The sequence below is a fragment of the Eublepharis macularius genome, chromosome 12 (assembly GCF_028583425.1).
Source record: "Eublepharis macularius isolate TG4126 chromosome 12, MPM_Emac_v1.0, whole genome shotgun sequence".
Taxonomy (NCBI): Eukaryota; Metazoa; Chordata; class Lepidosauria; order Squamata; family Eublepharidae; genus Eublepharis; species Eublepharis macularius.
This window is the reverse complement of record NC_072801.1, coordinates 78,396,527-78,416,300: the sequence shown is the minus strand read 5'-3', so window position 1 is coordinate 78,416,300 and position 19,774 is coordinate 78,396,527. Positions and strand designations below refer to the sequence as shown.

General features: G+C 47.2%; 1 protein-coding gene across 4 annotated transcripts in view; it reads left to right on the top strand.

Annotated features, from left to right (window-relative positions):
* CHD3 (chromodomain helicase DNA binding protein 3) overlaps positions 1-19,774 on the top strand; it is a 60,359-nt gene that overhangs the window by 10,371 nt on the left and 30,214 nt on the right. For all 4 annotated transcript variants that reach the window (XM_054992554.1, XM_054992555.1, XM_054992553.1 and 1 more), the window contains exons 2-5: positions 6,833-6,951; positions 8,149-8,322; positions 9,268-9,389; positions 18,668-18,939. In XM_054992554.1, coding sequence (XP_054848529.1) covers positions 6,833-6,951; positions 8,149-8,322; positions 9,268-9,389; positions 18,668-18,939 — 687 coding nt within the window. The remainder of the gene's footprint in view (positions 1-6,832; positions 6,952-8,148; positions 8,323-9,267; positions 9,390-18,667; positions 18,940-19,774) is intronic.

Genomic DNA, 19,774 nt, shown 5'->3' with positions numbered 1-19,774 from the left:
AGTTTCATGGATGGATGGAGGCTTGAGTGTTCATCTCCTGAGTCCTAGTTCAGTAGTTAGCACCATTACAACTCGCTACCTGTCTCTCACAGGGTGACTGTTACAGCAAATGTAGTGGTTTCACTCATCTGAGCAGGGCCTTCTGCAGATGCCGCTCTACAAACGGGCAAAATCAACAACTGTCCGTACACACGCATTCTGTGTTGCGCCCCCCCCGCCTTACTGGAATAGCCTACCTGAAGTTAGGGGGGTTCCCACTAGCCTGGCTTTCTGCAAACTATGCAAAACTGAATTTAGGAGAGCTTTTTGACATAGGCAGGAGGTCTGATCTGTACGGAAATATTTCAAAGAGATGCATTGATAAAAGGATAGGAACTGTAGACTATACTAATGTGTACTGTCTGTTACTATACATATGTTCCTACTGTGTAGTTTCTGAGTTGTTTCGTTTGTCATGTTTAATTGCTTAGGCTCTGTTTCAGCATTGTTTCAGCTCTGGATTGGATTGCTGCTTGTTTGGCATTTGCATACCCTATTGCATTATTTATTGAACATCCCTGCAGTTAATTGTATTGTCTTACACTGTGTAATCCTCCTTGAGTCTGAGTGAGAAAGACAGACTATAAATAATGCAAATAAATTATTCAAAGGGATTATAAGAAATTTTATATACTGAAAGAGGCGGCAGGAATGAATATTCATTATTGTCCCCATTTTACAGATAGGGAACTAAGGCTGAGAGGTACTAACTTGGCAATCATGCATTTTGTTATTGTTTCAGTAAACTGCATTGTTTTAACAAAGTATTGAGTTTGGTCAGCCAGCTAAAATGAATATTATATTATCTCAGCACAGATGCTGTTCTGAAGATAACATTTTGTCCTGGGTATCAAATCAATTTAGCCTTGTGTCTGAGCAAAAAAGGGAGATCTATATGCATCTCTTGTCAGCTATAGTTAACATTTTCTTAATGGATTTGCCCAGTTAAAAATATAAATAAAAAACCATACATATTGTTCAGTGCAAGTATAGGCAACTTTTTTGCCTACATTTTAAACAATATATAGTTTCTTCCTGTGAAGATGTTGGCGTGCCAGTAAACAAAGTGGGTGGGATGAGGCTTGTACTCAGCTAGACACATTGAAGCATGCCAAGCCCTGGTATTTCTGCCAGCAACTCTGGGATTAGCCTTGGCAGGGGCTGTACAAGTCTGTGAGGGATCGTCATACGTAAGCTGTACCTGTCGCTTTCCCCTAAACCTCTGGCCCCAGCAGTGCTGGGTGAAGATCGGGCCTTGGATGCCAAGCAAAATGGTGTAGAGTGCTGCTGTTGGCATGTGTGCTGGGAGTTGCCTACCCCTGGGCAGTGAAGATTGATTCAGTGGGTCAGTGGAAGTTCTGGCTGGTGCTTTCAGCCATCAAAAGGAAGTGCTGTTAACTACTTATCCATGAGAGGATATTTCCAGTTTTAGAAGCTTTTAAATTTCTGCTTGAGGTAAGCTACCAGATCCAATTTAGTATTCTTGTATTTGGATTTGGCTGAGGGGAATGTAATAATTTCGTCCGTGGAGTGAATATTGACTTGGGTAAAAAATGTTTTGGCATCAGCAAAGGCTCACAGTTATCTGTTGATGCACTTCGTGGCTGTGAATGGGAGAAAGTTTATGAAAAGAAGTTTCTTCCAGTTGACTGCTTTTTGCAACTGGAATAGGAATATGTAAGTGAAGCAGAATCTTTTATATTAGGTATGGGAAAAGGCACAGTGCTGATTTTGAACCTGTCTTGAGTCCAGGCCCAATGTGCTGTCGGCAACATATGCATGCCCTGTGTGAGCGTATACTGATTTGTTTATTCTTGTATACACGTGCAAAAGACCATTCCTCTCCTCCCATTTTAACACCATTTCGACTGGAATATAAGTGAGTTATCCTTCTGTCTCCACAAAGTCCCTCAGCTGTGGCAGCCAGTGATTGTGTTTGTTCCTTGAACCCCTTGGTGACCTTGACCAGCTTGTATTCTCTTGGGCAGCTTATGTTCAGACACACGGCAAAGTTAAGTGGCTGCCTTTGGGAGTCTTTGCTTGGCCTTTCTTTGACTCTCTTATATTGCCTAAGCAGGCATCAGACCCATAGTATTCGAGTCCTGTGAGAGGAAACGGGGAGACCAGATTATGACTCCACTGATGTCAAGGCCTTGGGAAGCAGTCCAAGACAGCCAGGGACAGGAAAAGCAAGCCAAGCACTAGGAGGTGAGGAAGAAACCAAGGGTCGGAGCCATGGAGGAATCTTCTTCATCATCAAGTGACCTCACCTACTGTTCTTGTCAGAATGCATGCAAACGCACACTGGAGGGTGGTGCCCTTTCCACACATGCACACTAGCAGCAGATCCTTTCAAAAAATAGCAAAAATAGCAGCAGAGCTCTGTATGGCCCAGCAGGTGCAACTCACTGAGGGTCCCGATAAAGAGAGAAGTTGTGCTGGCCAGTTCTGTGTTTAGCCATGCTTTGTGGACAGCTATAATTGCACGCTCCCGTTTTATACATGCAACACCCAGCACAAACCTTGTTGTTTGATTTGACTACCTTTGCTCAGTCACCTATTTCTATCGATGCAAGCAGCATGGTTTTATTGTTGTTGTTGTTGTTATTTTGCATAAGAGGTGCCCTGCTGGATCAGACCTAGTGGTCCATCTAGTCCAGCATCTCTTTTCACACAGTGATTAACCAGTTTCTAAGCTTCTAGTGTAACTTTGGTGCAGTCAGTTCTGGTCAGAGTGAACAGCCATTTATGTTCACCCAGTGTGGAATGCTGGTCAGAGATGACTGGGGAAGGCAACGGCAAACCACCCCGTAACAAAAGTCTGCCAAGAAAACGTCGTGATGCAACGTTCCCCCATGGGTCAGTAATGACGCAGTGCTTGCACACTGCCTTTACCTTGGGTAGGGTGACCTCCCTAATAGTGGATTAGTGGTTCTTTCTTTGCCCTGTGCCAATTTTTTGTGCCTGGTAGGGGATTGGATCCCTCATTATGCTTCCAGATTACAACAGAATATAAGTATATACTAATGGTAGTATCAAGTTAGCAAAAAAGTATTCCCCACCCCCACCCCAAGGATCCTAGGTTAAGTTCTGACAGGCTCAGAGTCATCCAGGAAGCTTCATGGACGAGAATGGTCTTTCTGCCCTGCTTGCCAGAGGCCGATTGGCCTCTCTGTCGTTTCCATGTTCAGTTCTGTATTTTCCAGCCTCAGTAGCCTAGCCTAGCCCTTGACATTTCTTGCAGCTGTCCAAGGTTTCTTTTCTCCTCTCTTGGCCAGTGTCAGACACAACAAAGGCATCTGTTGCCCCAGTTTGGAGGGCCTGACATACCCGCTCCTTCTGGCTGGGAGACAGGTTTTTCCGAGCATTGGCACTTAGCAGGGTTACGTCCCACATTAATCACAGCCAGGTTAACGGAAAGGCTCTTCTGTCTTCTTCTCCGCCCGCCTTGTCTGGCAAGACAAGAGAAATCGCTCAAGGGGGCAGAGTGGCTCTGGAGCGCCTAATTACCACTGAGCCGGCTGTCCTGTGATATTAACGAGGCAGCGGCGTGTGCAGCCTCTGCCTGCGGTTCATGGTAGATAGAGCCTTCCTCTGTGCACCGAGGGGAGCAGGAGGTTGAAAAGCTGTCGGAGAAAACGCAAAGGATTAATGGTCCCTCCTCTGTCTTAATATACTGAAGTAATTTCAGTTGATTCCGGTGGAGTCGCTCCTGATTTACAGCAAGTGTGAACAAGAGGGGAGTTGGCCCGGGTGACTCCGATTAGAAGTTATGCCTCATAACAGCCTCTGTTGCATAGCAGAGTGACTTCGTAGCTTTGACGGTCAGCCCCCCCCCCCCCCGCTGCATCCCTCCGCAAAGCCATGAGAATCTTTTTTCTTCCTAGCTTGCCATAGTCCTAGGCAGGTTGCAGTGAAACAGCCAAGTTATACTGCGGTGCTTCTGGATAGTGCCTCCACCATCTCCAGGTTCTGCGGAGTTATTCCTTCATCTCCCAAGTCCTACCATTAAAAGGAGTGTCCGGTCTTGGCTTTTAATTGCCACAGCACACGTGACCCGCATGACAAAAGGAATGATCACCTTTCTTAAGGTTTGGAGATATTACCCTGAGTTGGCCTTAATGGCTGTGGTCAAGCCGCCCATCAGGGCTTGAGGGAAGTGACCCCCCCCTCACCTGAATGGAGCAGGCAGGGGTGTGTGTGTGTGGGTGTTTCTCTACTCCTGCTTATATTTGTAAATGCAACAAATGCCACAAAATCACCGTCTCCAAAGGGATCCAACCTGGATAACTGCTACTCTCTGGAACCTTTCGCCACGTGGAGAAGTGGGGTGTGTGACAATAATGGAATCATGTTTCCTTAAAAAGAGACTGTGATTGGCTGTGCCTGAGCCAGAATGGAGGACCAGACATTCCTAGAAGAAGTGGTGGTTCCAACAGCAAAGCCAGAAGCTTGAAGCCAGGTTCTAGAAGTAAAGCCAGCAGGTTTGAAGCCAAGTCCCAGCAAGCTTAATAGAAAATGGAGACCTTGTTGCAAAAAAAAAAAAAAAAACAGCAGCTGATGTGTTGCCCGAAGTCTTAAAACATCTTCTTCAGCCAGTACAGAGGGTCTAGGCTGACCCAGGAGCCTAGGTGCAAAGAACCCAATTGAGGGGGTTGAAGTAGATGAGCTGCTGATGGGCTTGGATTGTGAACTTGTGCCGTCAGCAGATAAAAAGCAGAAGGGTTTGTCTGTCCAGGAGTCTGCCAACAATTATGACCGTGAAAAACTGGAATGCAATGAAGGAGGAGGCACATTGAATCTCCACAGTGAATGGAGTGAGAGACTTTTTTTAAAAACTGAAAGCTGGGAAGTCAGACAACCTGAGAGACAATAGGTGTAACATAATAATATACCCACTGTTGAGTTTTAAAGAAAGCCCAGGGAAAATTATCCCAATGTGGACAGGACTGGGAAGATCTGGACTTTCCCATCCACATGGGTACAGCCCAGTTTAACTGTGATCTTTCTCAGAACATCGCAGCAGATCTTGCGAAAGAACATGAAAAAAAACCGGGAAAATACTGGCAGTGCATGGAAGCACCATAAGATGTAGGAAAGGGGGAGAAAAAACCCTCTTCCCAAGAGCATCCAAGTCAGGGTGTAATAACCTGCGTGTACGTGAGCAAGCACAGTCTGGACTGAGTAGGTCAGCTGTGATGATCCTGCAGAATGTGCTGCCAGATAAAGACTTGTGGCAAGACTTGGGTTTGAAGCTTGGTCTGAAACCAGATTTGGATCGCCCTGAAAACCATTTCAGTAGCAGCAAGAAGAAAAAGACAGAGACTGCTTCCACAACTTGCCGTAGCGAAAGATTTTGATTCAAAATTCTGCATGTTCGTAATGGAAATGCGCCTGAAAGAATTTTTGTAAGCACCAGGAATGACCCCCCCCCCAGACCTGGAATCTTACTTAGCCCCAGAAGCAAGAGAAGTGCTGCTCGTCAGGAAACCGGGGAGGGGGTGATTTTGAATTAAGGTGTTTTGATAACACGGCTACACCAGGGCGAGTTGAAGAACATTGGAAGATCCCAAAATAAGTGACTTCTGCAAAAATGTAATTGCTATTTGGGGGGGGGGCTTCTTTTGCTTTGTGCTTGGGTGGGAAAAAAGAATGTTGCTTGATTCTTTAAGTGTGCTGCTGTAGCATAAAGCAAATGTAAAAGAGGTAAAATGCCTAAGGCATTCTTTCTGGATAGCAGCTGATATGGCTATGAAGAGGATTTTAAAAAATCCTGTATCTCTTGGGCATGTCAAAAATTCATTCTTAGGGCTTTTGCTAAGTGTAAAGACTGCTCAGGGAAATCAAGAGAGGTTGAAATGCAGAGGCAATTCATGAGTTTAGGAATGTGCCTGAGGGTGGAACCATGGCTTTGAGTCAGAGAGGAAATGTGATTCCAGCGGGGTAGTTGCATTAGTCTGTTGGACCAAAATTATATAGGAGTCCAGAAGAAGATTGGCCACTGTCTGGTACAGAGCACTGTGAGCTGACTAACTGGACATAAGGTAGAAGGTAGCCTCTAAGGTTGCCATGGCATGAGAAAAGCCCCCAAGCATAGGCGGACCTTGCCTTATCTCCTTACCTGCTCTGAAGTGTGTTACGTGCTTTCTCTGTATAAGGAGGATGGTGTTCAATGATGCTATGGTAGAACAGACCAAAGTTCTCTCTTCAGGTCTGGTAATGCACAGATGGGCGATGTTGCATCCCCAGAGACCCCTTTTCTTGTTTCGCCATCTGCCTGGCCTTGTTTCTGTTTGCTGTCTTTCTAACTGGTGTGGCATATGTGCTTCTAGCTTCTTATGCCAGCAAGCCCCCCCCCCCCTCCTTTCCTGCCTTCAAGTGTTTTTTCAAGCAAAATGAGCCAAGGCCATTGTGCAAGTTCCTTAGGGGATAGTAATCCATGACCTTTGACCAATTTGGAAGTATAGGAACAGATGTTAGCCCTTCTGACTGGTGGGGGACAGAGGAGGAGTTAAAAGAACCCCTCATAATAAAAAGAATTAGAAACTGTCCAACCTCTCTGGATCAGGCTGACCAGAGGGGAACTGTGCCAGCATTTCAGCTTCCAGTAGCGTGGCCCCTGAGTGCAATACTGAGATTTGCTGGCAGAGAGCACAACATGGGGGTAGGAGGCAGGCAGGAGAGAAGATAGCGGCTCTGACGTGCCTGTAAGCTAGGAATGGTAACTGGCCAGAAGTGGCAAAACAGGTTTGTGAATTCTTTTTCCTTCTTTTTCTTTCTGTGTCCACTTCAGACGAGGATGATGAGGAGTTTCGCAACTTAGAGAGTCCCCTCATTGTCAAGAAGAAGAAACGAGGGCCCAAGAAGCAGAAGGAGAACAAGCCAGGAAAACCCAGGAAACGCAAGAAATTGGTAAGTGGAACAAAGAGAATATTTCTGCCTTCTCCTGGAAGTCTGTGTGTGTTTTGTACGTGGGTCAGCCTGTACGTGGGCGAAATCAACAGCAGCCCGTACATGGGCTTTCTCTGTGGTGGCCCCTACCCTGTGGAACAGCCTGCTTGGGGAGGTCAGGTCAGGAAAGCCTCCATACTCCTGGTTTTCTGCAAACAATTCAAAACTGAATTATTCAAAAAACCCTTTTTCTCAGCTAAGAGGGTGGTATTGAAGGAAAGGGGTCCCAGATGTTTCGTTAATGAGTTAGGAACCATAGATTTCACCATTATGTTGCCTTACATACTATCTGTTGCTTTAAATATGTACTCCTATATACTACCTGTGCTTCATATTGTTTAATGTAAGTTCTAGAACTGATTGTTCCGTTTCAGCAATTCTTCAACTCCACATTGGATCCTTGCTAATATTATGTCTTTGTGAACTTGTATTCATTTACCCTATGACATTATTTATGGAAATGTTCTTGACACTGTATGGAAATGTCCTTGCCACTGATTGTACTAATCCTACACTATGTAATCTGCCTTGAGTCTTGGTGAGAAAGGCAGAATATAAATGGCATGAATGAACGAACGAACGAACGAACGAATGAATGAATGAATGAATGAAAATGAATGAATTTGTATGGCACCATTATCAGTTTCTGGGCTCTTTGAAGCTGATGGGGGAAAGTGGAAAACTGTCTCAGCAATCCCTGTCCTTCCAGTGCTGCAGAGACAATTAAGAAGAAGTGGCAGAACATGACATTCTGCCAAGAGGTCCTGCTGGCTTTTCTGTATTTTGAGGGAAAGTGGATTATGTGTGCCTGCAAAACATGAGTTTTCTCATGTGCTAGCCATGCCTTTGGGCCTCTCTTTTGAGGCCCTGCATCCCATTCAGGTGTCTTGTGGTGATACAGAAAGTTTCCTGCCTGAAACTCCCTGCTGCTGACTTGCCTGCTCCCTTACCTGTTCCATGGCTTTCTCTTTGTCTTGTAAGTGTCCAGAACCCACAGCCTGTTTACTTAGCTAAGCCCCTTTGCTGCACCGTAATTAACAGGTTACCCTCTTCTTGGCACGGGCTTGTCTGTGCCCAGCAGGCAGCCTTGTCATTAATTAATGCTAATTATCTTGCTCGCTGCATCCTCCCTCTCCCCCCCCCTCTTTCTCTTGGCAGGTCAGTGAGGATGAGTTTGAGTCAGACCGAGAGGAGTATCGGGCCAAATCGGAGAGCGGTGGAAGTGATTATGGGGGAGTGGGGAAGAAAAAGCGAAGGAAGCATCGGGAGAAGAAGGAGAAAAAGACAAAACGGCGGAAAAAGTCGGAGGAAGATGGAGTGCAAAAGCCAAAGGTAGGAGGCGAAGACGACTGCCTTCAGTCTGGACAAAATCCCTTCCCTCATTTAAGAGATCACTGGTGGGGAGAGACAGAGGAGACCCATCTGTGTTTGTTGTCCTGCATTTCATCACTCTTCCCCAGCATGAGACTGAAAGTGCCGCCTCCCATCTGTGCTGCTTCTGGATAAGCTTTGGGGACGTGTACCTGCATGCTCCCTGCAGTTCTGCCCAAGGCTTGTGTCCTGTGGGTTTCCTGCACACACCTCCTGTGCTCCACTGCCTACTGCAGTTCTTTATCTGCTGCTGTAGCTGCTCCTTTGTTCATGGGTGCTCCACTTGGGGTGCAAGTCCCCATTCCTGGGCTGGGGTCTGCTGCTTGCTTCTTGCAGGTTCTTACTTTGCGAGGACGTCCAGTAGCCAAATGACACTCTCTGGACTGCTCCTCCTCAAGGCATCACCTGAACATTTTACTTAGTGGGCCCTAAAGTAAAGTTTCCAAGAACTTTGATACTTGGGGAATGGATTTTTTTCCTCCCTGCATTAAGGTTGGAGGCATATTTCACTATAGACTCTAAAGAGAGAGAAGTATTTTCCTCCCCAGCTGATAGAACAATGGGCAGGCTTTCTCCTTGCAGCTGCAGGGTAGCTCAGTTAATACAGCCTCATGTCTCTCCTTCCCCTTTCCCCAGTCAGCCAGGGCTCAGGAATGAGGCTGTGCTTTCGAAGATTATTCTGTGTCTATCAGCACAGCTGCCTCAGGGAATCCCAGTGCATCTTTATTACATCTTTGGTTTGATTTCACTGCCCACAAACAGGAAGAGTTAGAGGGGACTGATGTTCCTGGGGTGTCTCCTCTCCAAAGAGCATGTCCTGGTGGTTTCATCTGGCATGGTGGCTGAAGTTTTCAAGGCACACTTCAGTGACTTAAAACATCCTGAGCCTTTGATATTCCTTTGAAGGTGGAGCAGAAATCCTCTGCTCAGCTGCTCATGACGTGGGGGCTGGAGGATGTGGATCACGTCTTTACTGAAGAGGACTACCACACTCTGACAAACTACAAAGCCTTCAGCCAATTCATGAGGTAGGTTGAGTGGGTGTGGGTGTCTTCCTGAAAGGGGGTGGGAATTGGGGAGCTACCCATTGAAAACAAACGGACTAAAGGAGCGCCTGCCTGTATTTGGAGAGGTGGCTTCGTAAACAGTGTTGAATACTCATTGGGGTTGGTTACATTCATATCCTACCTTTCTGCCATCCTGGAATTTATTTATTTCCTTCTTTCATATGCTGCCTTTCTCCTCAGTGGGGACGCAAAGCAGCTTACATCACTCTCTTCTCCATTTTATCCTCACAACCACCCTGTGAAGTAGGTTATTCTGAGTGTCTGTGACTGGCCCAAGGTCTCCCAACAAGCTTCCGTGGCAGAGGAGGGATTCGAACTTGGCGCTCCCAGTCCGGCACTCTGATTTCTACACCGCACTGGCTGAAGTTGGTGCCCATGAGGGGTGGGGGGTGGGGGGTTCCCACGAGGCCTCTCATCCAGCCTGGCTAAGCCTGCTGAGCGTCATCCAGGTGGCGGTGTCATGTGCACATCCTCCCCTGGGCACGTCTTGTCTGTGCCGTGCTCTCGCATTCTGTGTTCGGTAATGTCATCTGAGGATATCCCAGGTATTCTCCTGACCTGCTTTCTGGGGAGAAAATAATTCTTCTCTCAGGGAAGGGATGATGAATCAGGCTCTGTTCTGATGCCAAAGTTCACAAATGAGGAAATGCTGTGGGATTGCCAGTCTTTGCAGTGGAGCTCCCAGCAGGAGCTCCATCTTGCTGGCCTTGAGAGAGCTCTTGGCTGACCCTCATTTTGTGGGTGCTGCACAGCAGTGTGAAATAACTGTTTGAATGTAACTCTGTTCCTTGGCTGTATAAAGAAAGGACAGATGCTGGGAGAGGAGACAAGAAATCTGTTCGTGTAGCAAGGACGTAGTACAGCAGCTAAGAATCTCTCTTTCTAAGTCCGTGGCCTTGTGCAGTGCAAGCACTGGAACGAACGCCCAGCATACCCTCAGCGCGGAGGGCTTGCCTGGCTGTGATTCAGTCCAAGTGAAGCTGGAACTCCCGTCGACTACAAGAAAGCAGCCGGTGGCTTTGGCAGGCCCTGCCGTATCTCCCCTCTTTGGCTTGGCGGGCAGAGACGTATTCCGCCGCCAGCAGCCCTCTGTGACCAATGGGAGAAATCCGGCACCGAGGCTCGTGGGATTTAGAGGCCACCTGGGCCTTGCCGGTTTTAATCACGGCAGTGATTTGTGCCAGGGGCTCAGGGGACAAGCTTGCCAGTGGGGCCTGAGGAAAGGAAAATTCTCAGCCTGACTCTAATTAGCTCTAAATTGCTTGGCACTTGCCCGTACCTGAGACAGCTTGCCGCATTCTCCTCCTGCTGCTGCTGGGATCAGCCAAGAGCTCTCCGGAGACCGGTGTGATGGAGCTCCTGCTGGCAAGGCGCCTTTGGAGCCTTCCCTTTTACATGTTCCCCGTGGCTCCCCGAGGCTTAAAGATCTACTGCTGTGTGTTTGGGGCCTGCTGTGTTCCTAAAAGGCAGTGCGTAATCGGGGCTTCTGGAGGTCTGCTGCTGCGCCGTACGCTGCCCTATCTGGTATTGCGTTATCCTTCCGTGTGCAAAGTGCTCTACTATTCCTGCTTTTATTATTGCAACCATCCTGTGACTTTCAAGTATGAGAAAGAACAGGTTGTCCAAGTCCAGCAAGACAGCTTAGAACAAAGCTATTGAGGCTTGAAGTATTCATTGAAATCCCATTTTCTGTTATCCATGGTAGCGCTGCGCAAGAATGGTGTTCTAGTGGGGATTTTTTGTTTGTTTAATCTCTACTGCCCCACACCCAGCCCTGCTGCATTTTTTCCTGCACCCCCTGGTCAACAGTATCATCTCACAGCTGGTGGGGTAGCATGGTGAGGGCAGAGAATGGTAGCCCCCTCTTTACCACATGGGTTTCATTAGCTGCTTTCGTGAGTGGAGCACAATTTACGACTCATATAGCCAGGGGTCAAGAGAGGTGGGCAGCTTTTCAAGTAAGGAAGGAGAGAGAGAGAGAGAGACTTGTATAAGAGACAGGAATAAAAGCGATCAGAGCAAAAGAAGAAACAGATTAGTTTAGCTCAAGAGGTCTGAACTGGGGAGGAACTCAAAGCTGTATAACTTGGACTCGTATTATTGGGCTTAGTATTAGGTGGGTAGCAGTGTTGGTCTGCAGTGGAAGAGCAGGACTTGAGTCCAGTGGCACCTTAGAGACCCACAAGATTTTCAGGGAGCAAGCTTTCGAGAGTCAGAACTTACACCCTGAAAATCTTGTTGGTCTCTAAGGTGCCACTGGACTCAAATTTGGCTGTGTTATTAGGGTTAAACTTCTAGATGGTGTTTAGGCCTGGAGGACCCTGTTTCTCCGCCAGATGAGATTTGGTGGGAGGTCTTTCCAAGCCCCAGCACTGGCGTATGCAGTTCTGTTGTGTATCACTCATCCATCCCTACCTTCTGTTTTTCCTCCCCTCCTACCAATCCTTTCCCTCTCCCCTTCTCGTTATCTGTTTTTAATATTCTGCCTCTCTCTGTTTCACTGAATGCTGAATTGTTCCCATATGGAACCACAGTCTGAAATATGAAGTAATGCTGGTCGGCCATTTCTTTATCTTGTTGTTCTGCTTGTCTCTGTCCCCTTTGTCCCTCCGTCTCCACCTCCCTACCAACACACTTTCCCAGACTCTCTCAGCTTGCTAGGCATGGCAGAGCGGCTGCTGGCTTTTTTAATGCAAGCTTGTCTTTGTCTGTCAGCCCCGCCTATTTCTGGAAAGCATTTTGAAAGGAAATAAATGCAGATTTTTTTTCCTCCTTCAGTACAAGTGCTTACCCGCTCCTCCTTTAAACACAAGAGTTCATATTTCTTTAATGGCGTCTCTTAATAGTCTGCAGTGCATTATGGGCTGAGATGACCATTAATAATTAAGAAGTCAAATTGAATAGTCAAAATGAGATCATAGCTCAGGATGGCATAGCAGCCTCCTGATTGGCTCAGTTCATCCTGTCTTGTAAACCGTGGTTTAGAAGATCAGGGACGTGTCATGACTTACAACTTCCCCCTCCCCACCCTACCCTCTTGTGCCAGTCGCCTCCTCCATTTCCAGGTTGCTGCAATCATATCTTACCATGATGCCCAGAACAGGCAGAACAGACACCTGAGCCAGCCTCCAGACCGTGGTAGCAAAACCCACTTCAGATCCTGGCTTGGAGTTTTTCTCAGTTTGGGTGTCATGGCAACTATGGTTCCAGCAACCTGGAAATGAAGGAGGGAGTCAATATGTAAGCAGAGAGAAGAGCTGTTGGGGAAAATGGAGTCTGCATGCTCACAGTTAGGAGGACTGACCAAATAATAACCTTATGGTCCTCCCCCAGCTTCTAGCCCTCATGTTTTTAGGCTTCTCTCCATACCCTTGAGGGCCAGAACCTTCCTGTTTGGAAAAATATTAAGACAGTCAAGCAACAGTTCATGCCTCCAAATGCCTTAGCAGGGTCAGGCAGGATGGGTCTGTGTCACAGGGAGCCCCTTCTTTTGTTAGCCATGATGAAACCCTTCAGGTAAACATGACTCAAAAGTGTTCTCAAAAATCTCCAGGGTTGCTTGGGTGGAGCACTCCTTACTCATGGGAAATGTCTCCTTTAGTAACAGGACTGGGTCTCGTGATGATCTTTGGTCCCCAAGAAGAGGGGGCTTCCTATGATTTTTCCAAGCTGACCCTGTTTGAGGGCAGAAGGACCCTCAAACTACTGGCTGGCCCCTGTGCTTGCCATGTGGCCTGCATTGGTAGCAAGAGAAACTTGAGCCACTCTGGATATGCAAGAGATGGCCAGCACTAGCAGCATCTGTTCCTGCCCAGTCCATTCTCTCAAGAAACTTACCAGGCCTCTGAATAACCTGTGGGAGGAAAGGGGGGAGGTGGTTACCCTGGAAGATCCTGATTTGTCAGTGGAGATGGCACATCCTAATCTATTCAGTAGGTGGAGGCTGTTATTGTCTCAAGAAATGCAAGGAGACAATAGCTTCGAAGTTCCCTATGCCTGCTGATCATCACAAGCCACAGCACAAGAAGTCTAAGGAGCATAAGGAAAAATACTCTGAGGACCATGTTTATATCCCTTTTCAAGGAAAGGGATATCCTAAGTGTGAGCAGAGTTGGTGGTGGGCTTGTCTAACTTACGGGCTTGTCCCCTGAACCATGTTGCAAGAAGAAGGACAACCTTCACAGTGTGTCCAGCTCCTGAAATGAGGGAGTGTCGCCACCTTGAAGACCTGTGTTCAGCCCTGTTCTTTGAGGCAGATTCCCATTATAGAGAGTTAGCTCTCCAGTGGAACAAGTGTACTTGTTTCCATGATATATTTTCCTCTTTCCAAGAAGGTGCTGGAGATGTCTCACGAACCAGTCGAGGAAGAAGGTGGTTCCAGCTGCTCCCAAGAAGGCTTTTCCCATCTCTCTCTCAGGCCCAGCTCAGTACCTTTTCCAGAGCCCTTTGATAAGAGTCTGGACACAGAATGGTATGCATGCAGCAGGGCTCCCCTCAGACATGCCCTCAAGTTTTACTCTCTGTCTTCCAGGACAAGCGATAGGTTGAAGATGCACCTGGTGGATGCACCAGTGGTGGGGCTGTCCTCTGCTCTGCTCCATACAGATGTTCTCCCTAGGGACCTTTGTGATAAAGGCACAGAGATGTCCTGAAGGAAGAACTTAAAAGCCACAGCAAGTACAAGAAGAGCTTCTACCCATGGCAGGTTCTTCAATAGAGCCATCGATCTCCAGGCTAGTGCTAGTTAGCCCCTAACTCCATCCAGCTGGTACCTTGAGCTATAGTGGTGCGCAGGAACACTTGGCTTCGCTTTTGGGAGGTGAATCCTGGGTTCGAGGCCTGCTTGGCTAACTTCCTGTTGTTCAGGAAGGGGGGACTCTTTGGAACTTATTTTAACAGGGACCATGGAAAAAGAAGAAATCATTGTCCTTTCTTTGGAAAGAGCTGCCCTTCAAGCAAGCCTTGCTGATTTCTGGATCCTCATCTTACTCCAGAGGTTTCAGACCCAGATGGCAGACCGCTAAGTCCTCAGGCAGCTCTCAGATTTCCAGTGTGATCATCATCATTGGTGTCTTCTTTCTCTGAAGGAGGAAAGGAAGCCATCAGGCATGGTGCCAGATTGTCCCCACATTCTAGCCGAGAGAGGAAGCTGTCTTCAGCACTTCTCCCTGGCCTGGCAGAAGCCCACTTCTGACAAATGGTTCCTGGAGATAGTATCCAAAGGTTACACCCTGGAGCTCAATAGTTGTCCTCTGCAACAAGTTGATTCGCCTTCACAGGATAGCAGACAAGTTAAACATCAGCGGGTCCTACATGCCATTCCACCACCTTCCAGACATTGGAGCCGTTAAGCCTGTCCCAGAGGAACAACTTCAATTGGGTGTCTACTTGATTTTTTTAACAGTACCAAAAAGGGTGGGTGGAGATGCTCAACCTCAAATGGCTGATCACAGGATGAAGACAACAGTTCTGCATGGAGATTTTCCTGTTAATACTCGTTCAGAAAGGGATTGTCCAACTTCCATTGACTTGTCAAAAGCATATCTCATATACTCATCAGACCATCACATCAGAGATTCCTGGGATTCATCTATGCGGGAGATCACTTCCAGTATCAAGGTCTGCTATTCAGGCTTTCAACCGCACCCAGCGTGTTCACAGAATTGCAAGTGGCCTGCATCCTGTTGCAGTATGTCGCAATTTTCTCTTCCCTGGGTCACCTCTTGATCCAATCACCAATCCAATCACCAGCAGGCTTAGAGGGATGTGTAGACTATGAATGATTACCAACAAGCAGATGGATGTGTGACAACTGCGACAAACAACCTCAACCCCAATCAATGGATCCAACATCTGGGCATGATGATAGGCACCCATCATGACAAAGTCTTCCAAAGTGTAAAGATAAGGGAAATAGCTGCCATCTCAAGGGTCGCACTGGAACCTCAAGTAGGAGATCTTCAACAGAGAACCATGAATTGTGCTGGTTCTCCATGAGATTCATTTGTTAGCTGGTAGAAAGCACAGCAGGTGACAGACAGGTGTGTGTTCCTGCCTATGATCCAGATAATGCTAGATGAATGAGCGGAGTAGGTGCTTGTGGTTCCATTCCAGCCAAGGCGCTCATGGCTCCCTGGTATACTTAAGTGGCATTCCTAGAAGCCCTGGCAACTCCCGGTGTGCCAGGATCTGCTCATCCAAGAACCTGTGTACCTGTGCTTTCTAGTCTTTTGGGGTGGGATGCTAAGTTTGAAACTGTGAAACTTCCAAGGACTGGATGGGCTGAGCATGAATGCCCATGCCTGTGGTTCTGTTGCCCTCCACAGGTCTTTCACCCCCTCCCCATGAACAGGAGAAGCAGATTCAGTGAAGTAAACTGAACAAATCCATAGCCATGGACCTGTTTATGTGGCGTATTTGATTTGGAATATGGTTTTCAGTCCAGGTTCAGACCAGGTTAGCCCCGGGATTGTAGGCTCCCAGGATTCTTGTCTGACAGATGCGGGACCAGAGGCTCAACCAGTGAGTCCTTGGCTGAGGTGGGGCTTGAGACTGCATCTTCATTCACTGGGCTGTGTTCTAGGAATTCACCACTACAGAATCAGACATACAGCCTTCCTGTCAGACCAATAAAAACACGTAGTACTGCTCCTTGTGCACAAACACCAAGGCTGGGAATGTCTACTATCCAAAGTCCCAGGGGTCCTTATAGAGTGGAGCCCTGCCAGGTCAGACATCAACGTGCTAGTTCTTAGTGCTGTGTGTTGACAGCAGATGGAGTGCTGAGGGCAGCAAGATCAAGGAGGCGCAGCTTTTGCAGCTAGGATTATTGCAAATGATGGATGTCGTGTGCTCTGGGGCTCTTGGCTGGGGGGCTGGAGGGAGGAGGGGAGGTCAGGGCACTGTGGCCTCTGGTCCTGTACTGCAACACCAAGCTTTGTTCCAGAGAGTGCAGCCTTGGCCTCTGTTGGATTAAATGGAGCATTGGCTTGTTCCGGTTTGGCAGTTCTTGTCTTCCCTTGAGACCGATAAGATCTGAAAGGAGTGAGCAGCTGTAATCCTCGCTTTGCTGGGCTAGAAGGTTACCACTGTATGCCCCCCCTCCATACACACAGGAGAGGGATGGAAGGATTCTGTATAATGCTTTGGGCTGCTGTTGCATTGGGCAGGCCTGCTTCTGCTTCCGCTTGATCTTCCAGCAAAGCAAGGGGTTGCCTTCCTGTGACTCACATGCTATATCCATACTTTTGAGGTCCGAAAGGACCTATTCAGACCCAAATCCCAAATGTTTATAGCTATTATCTACTGTGCTTCCTGGGGTAGGAGTGTCTGGTGAGGGCTTGCCCTTTGACAGATGCACTTCTGCTGAATCAATGCAGCTTCTGGCATGGATACTAGGAGGAATAGGGCAAGAAACATTTTAAGGTTGTTCTTGGAGGATCTACGTGGCAAAATCCTCAGTCACTGCGATTGAAAACAGTCTTGTGCAAATATATTTGCAAGCTGCCTTGAAGACCTAAATGGTAGAAAGGTGGGAAATAAATCTTGGAAATCATAATCCACTTGTGTGCTGTCTTGGTAATATGATTATTATTGTTCCTTGGAGCCACTCTTGTAGGATTCTTCTCTGTAAAAAGGCAATCTGAATAGTGACTCAGATGCTTCCACTTCTGTCTGGAGATGAGGCCAGCTCCCATTCCTGCATTGTGCTTAAGAGATGATTTGAGAACTGTGCTCTTCTGGTAGCCAAGCACCTTCTAAATCTTACACTAACTGTTTGAAGAACCTGGGTTATACTCTGGATTGGAGAGGCAGGGATTCATTTCCTTTTGGTCCTGTACATAAAACTCTCGTGTAGAATATAGAGAGAGAGAGAGGAAGAGAGATGATAAACATATGTCGAACAATTCAGTACACTTGTGTATGTGTGTGTACTGAAGTGTTCCACCAGATGTGAAACCTAAAACGCTGTCAGTGCCACCCTCAGCAGTTACACCCTTCTAAGTCAGTTGAAGTTAATGGGATTAGAATGGTGTAGCTCTACTTGGGGGGCACTGTGTGTTCCTTACTTTGGGTGGAAACACTGTGATTGGTGGATAGATGGGGGAACCAGGATTTGTGGTTTCCCTAGGAACAATGGAACCAGGACTTCTGGATAGTTCTTAAAGGAAAATGTGAGGAGCCAAGCATGCTAGAGTGAGGAAGAGGGTTGAGAGCCAGCAACATTCTTAGGGTGTTGTATTGTCGAAGGCTTTCACGGCCAGAGAACGATGGCTGTTGTGGGTTTTCCGGGCTGTATTGCCGTGGTCTTGGCATTGTAGTTCCTGACGTTTCGCCAGCAGCTGTGGCTGGCATCTTCAGAGGTGTAGCACCAAAAGACAGAGATCTCTCAGTGTCACAGTGTGGAAAAGATGTAGGTCATTTGTATCTACTCAGGAGGGGTGGGGTTGAGCTGAGTCATCCTGTAAGAGTTTCCCAGGGTGTGGAATGCTAATGGCGGGAGGCTTCACTGTATCCTGAGGAGGTTCTTTTGCATATGGATTGGTACTTGATGTGCTAATCTTCTCTGCAGGGCTATTGTCGGGGATAGAATGTTTTGTTAGCCTCGTGTTTTTCAGAACTGGAAACCATGCTCTGTTCATTCTTAAGGTTTCTTCTTTCCTGTTGAAGTTTTGCTTATGCTTGTGAATTTCAATGGCTTCCCTGTGCAGTTGAAATTCACAAGCATAAGCAAAACTTCAACAGGAAAGAAGAAACCTTAAGAATGAACAGAGCATGGTTTCCAGTTCTGAAAAACACGAGGCTAACAAAACATTCTATCCCCGACAATAGCCCTGCAGAGAAGATTAGCACATCAAGTACCAATCCATATGCAAAAGAACCTCCTCAGGATACAGTGAAGCCTCCCGCCATTAGCATTCCACACCCTGGGAAACTCTTACAGGATGACTCAGCTCAACCCCACCCCTCCTGAGTAGATACAAATGACCTACATCTTTTCCACACTGTGACACTGAGAGATCTCTGTCTTTTGGTGCTACACCTCTGAAGATGCCAGCCACAGCTGCTGGCGAAACGTCAGGAACTACAATGCCAAGACCACGGCAATACAGCCCGGAAAACCCACAACAGCCATTCTTAGGGTGTCTTTCCTAGGCATAGAAAAAGGCTTGTGTGGAGATTACGCATTGAAACGAGGTGCTTGAGCCCCTAATATTTTGTTCCCTCCCATTTTCTAGGCCTCTTATTGCCAAAAAGAATCCCAAGATTCCGATGTCCAAAATGATGACTATCATGGGAGCCAAGTGGCGGGAGTTTAGTGCCAACAACCCCTTCAAAGGGTCAACGGCAGCAGTGGCAGCGGCTGCTGCTGCAGCAGCTGCTGCCGTAGCTGAGCAGGTGTCTGCTGCGGTGTCAGCTGTCACTGCTGCACCTGAGCCTCCCCCACCACCACCACTGCAGCCGCCTCAGCCTGCTCCCCTCCGCAAAGCCAAAACCAAAGAAGGCAAAGGTGAGTATTGTGGATATGTGTGTGTGTGTATAGGGTGGGGTGGGGTTAGATGGAGCTCCAGGCTGTGGAATATCCAGTTCTGGTGAGGAGGGGCTGGTAGGTAGAGCCAGGGGGATGGGTGGTAAAGTTGTAGTTTCTTTTGAGAGGAGTGTTTTTGAGGGGGTTAGTGCAGGTTGGTCCAGGGCCAGGACTCCTCGGGTCTCTGAGATGGGGATGAGTTCTCATGGCTTCTCTCAGAATGGAGAAAAAGAGCAGTTTAAATTCAAACATGGGACTCTGGTGTCCAGGGTGACTGACTTCTCTGTGGGATCTCTCACCTGCGAAGGACCGGGATTATTGGCTCCTGATCGATGGTGCTACAGTACATGAGACTCCACTGAGAAGCACTGACTTTGGTCTTTGATAGTGTTTTGCCACCTTAGCTTCATTTTTCTCCAAGGCTGCATTAAGGCAATGTTTTTACATAACGTAGTTGTTACGTCTGAATGCAGGCAACCCAGCCAACCAGGGGTTGGTGGTTGACCCCAAGGTTGTACCTGATTTATTTTTCAAATTATTATTTATATTCATTCTGTTTGGTTTGTGACATCTGCATTCACATCTGCATTCACAAACCACAGTTTGTTGTCTAGTACCACCTCTTACAGCACCAACTCAGGTTTTGTAACTGACATGTGGTAGACTAACCAGAATTAGTTTTGCAAACCACAACTTGAAACAAACCAGAGTGCCTCATAAGAATTTTTATTAAGGATTTTTAAACAAGATATTAAAAAGATAAAAAGGATTTTTTTAAAAAAAAAGTCAAAAAAGAAGAGAAAAAAAGGTAAAAAAA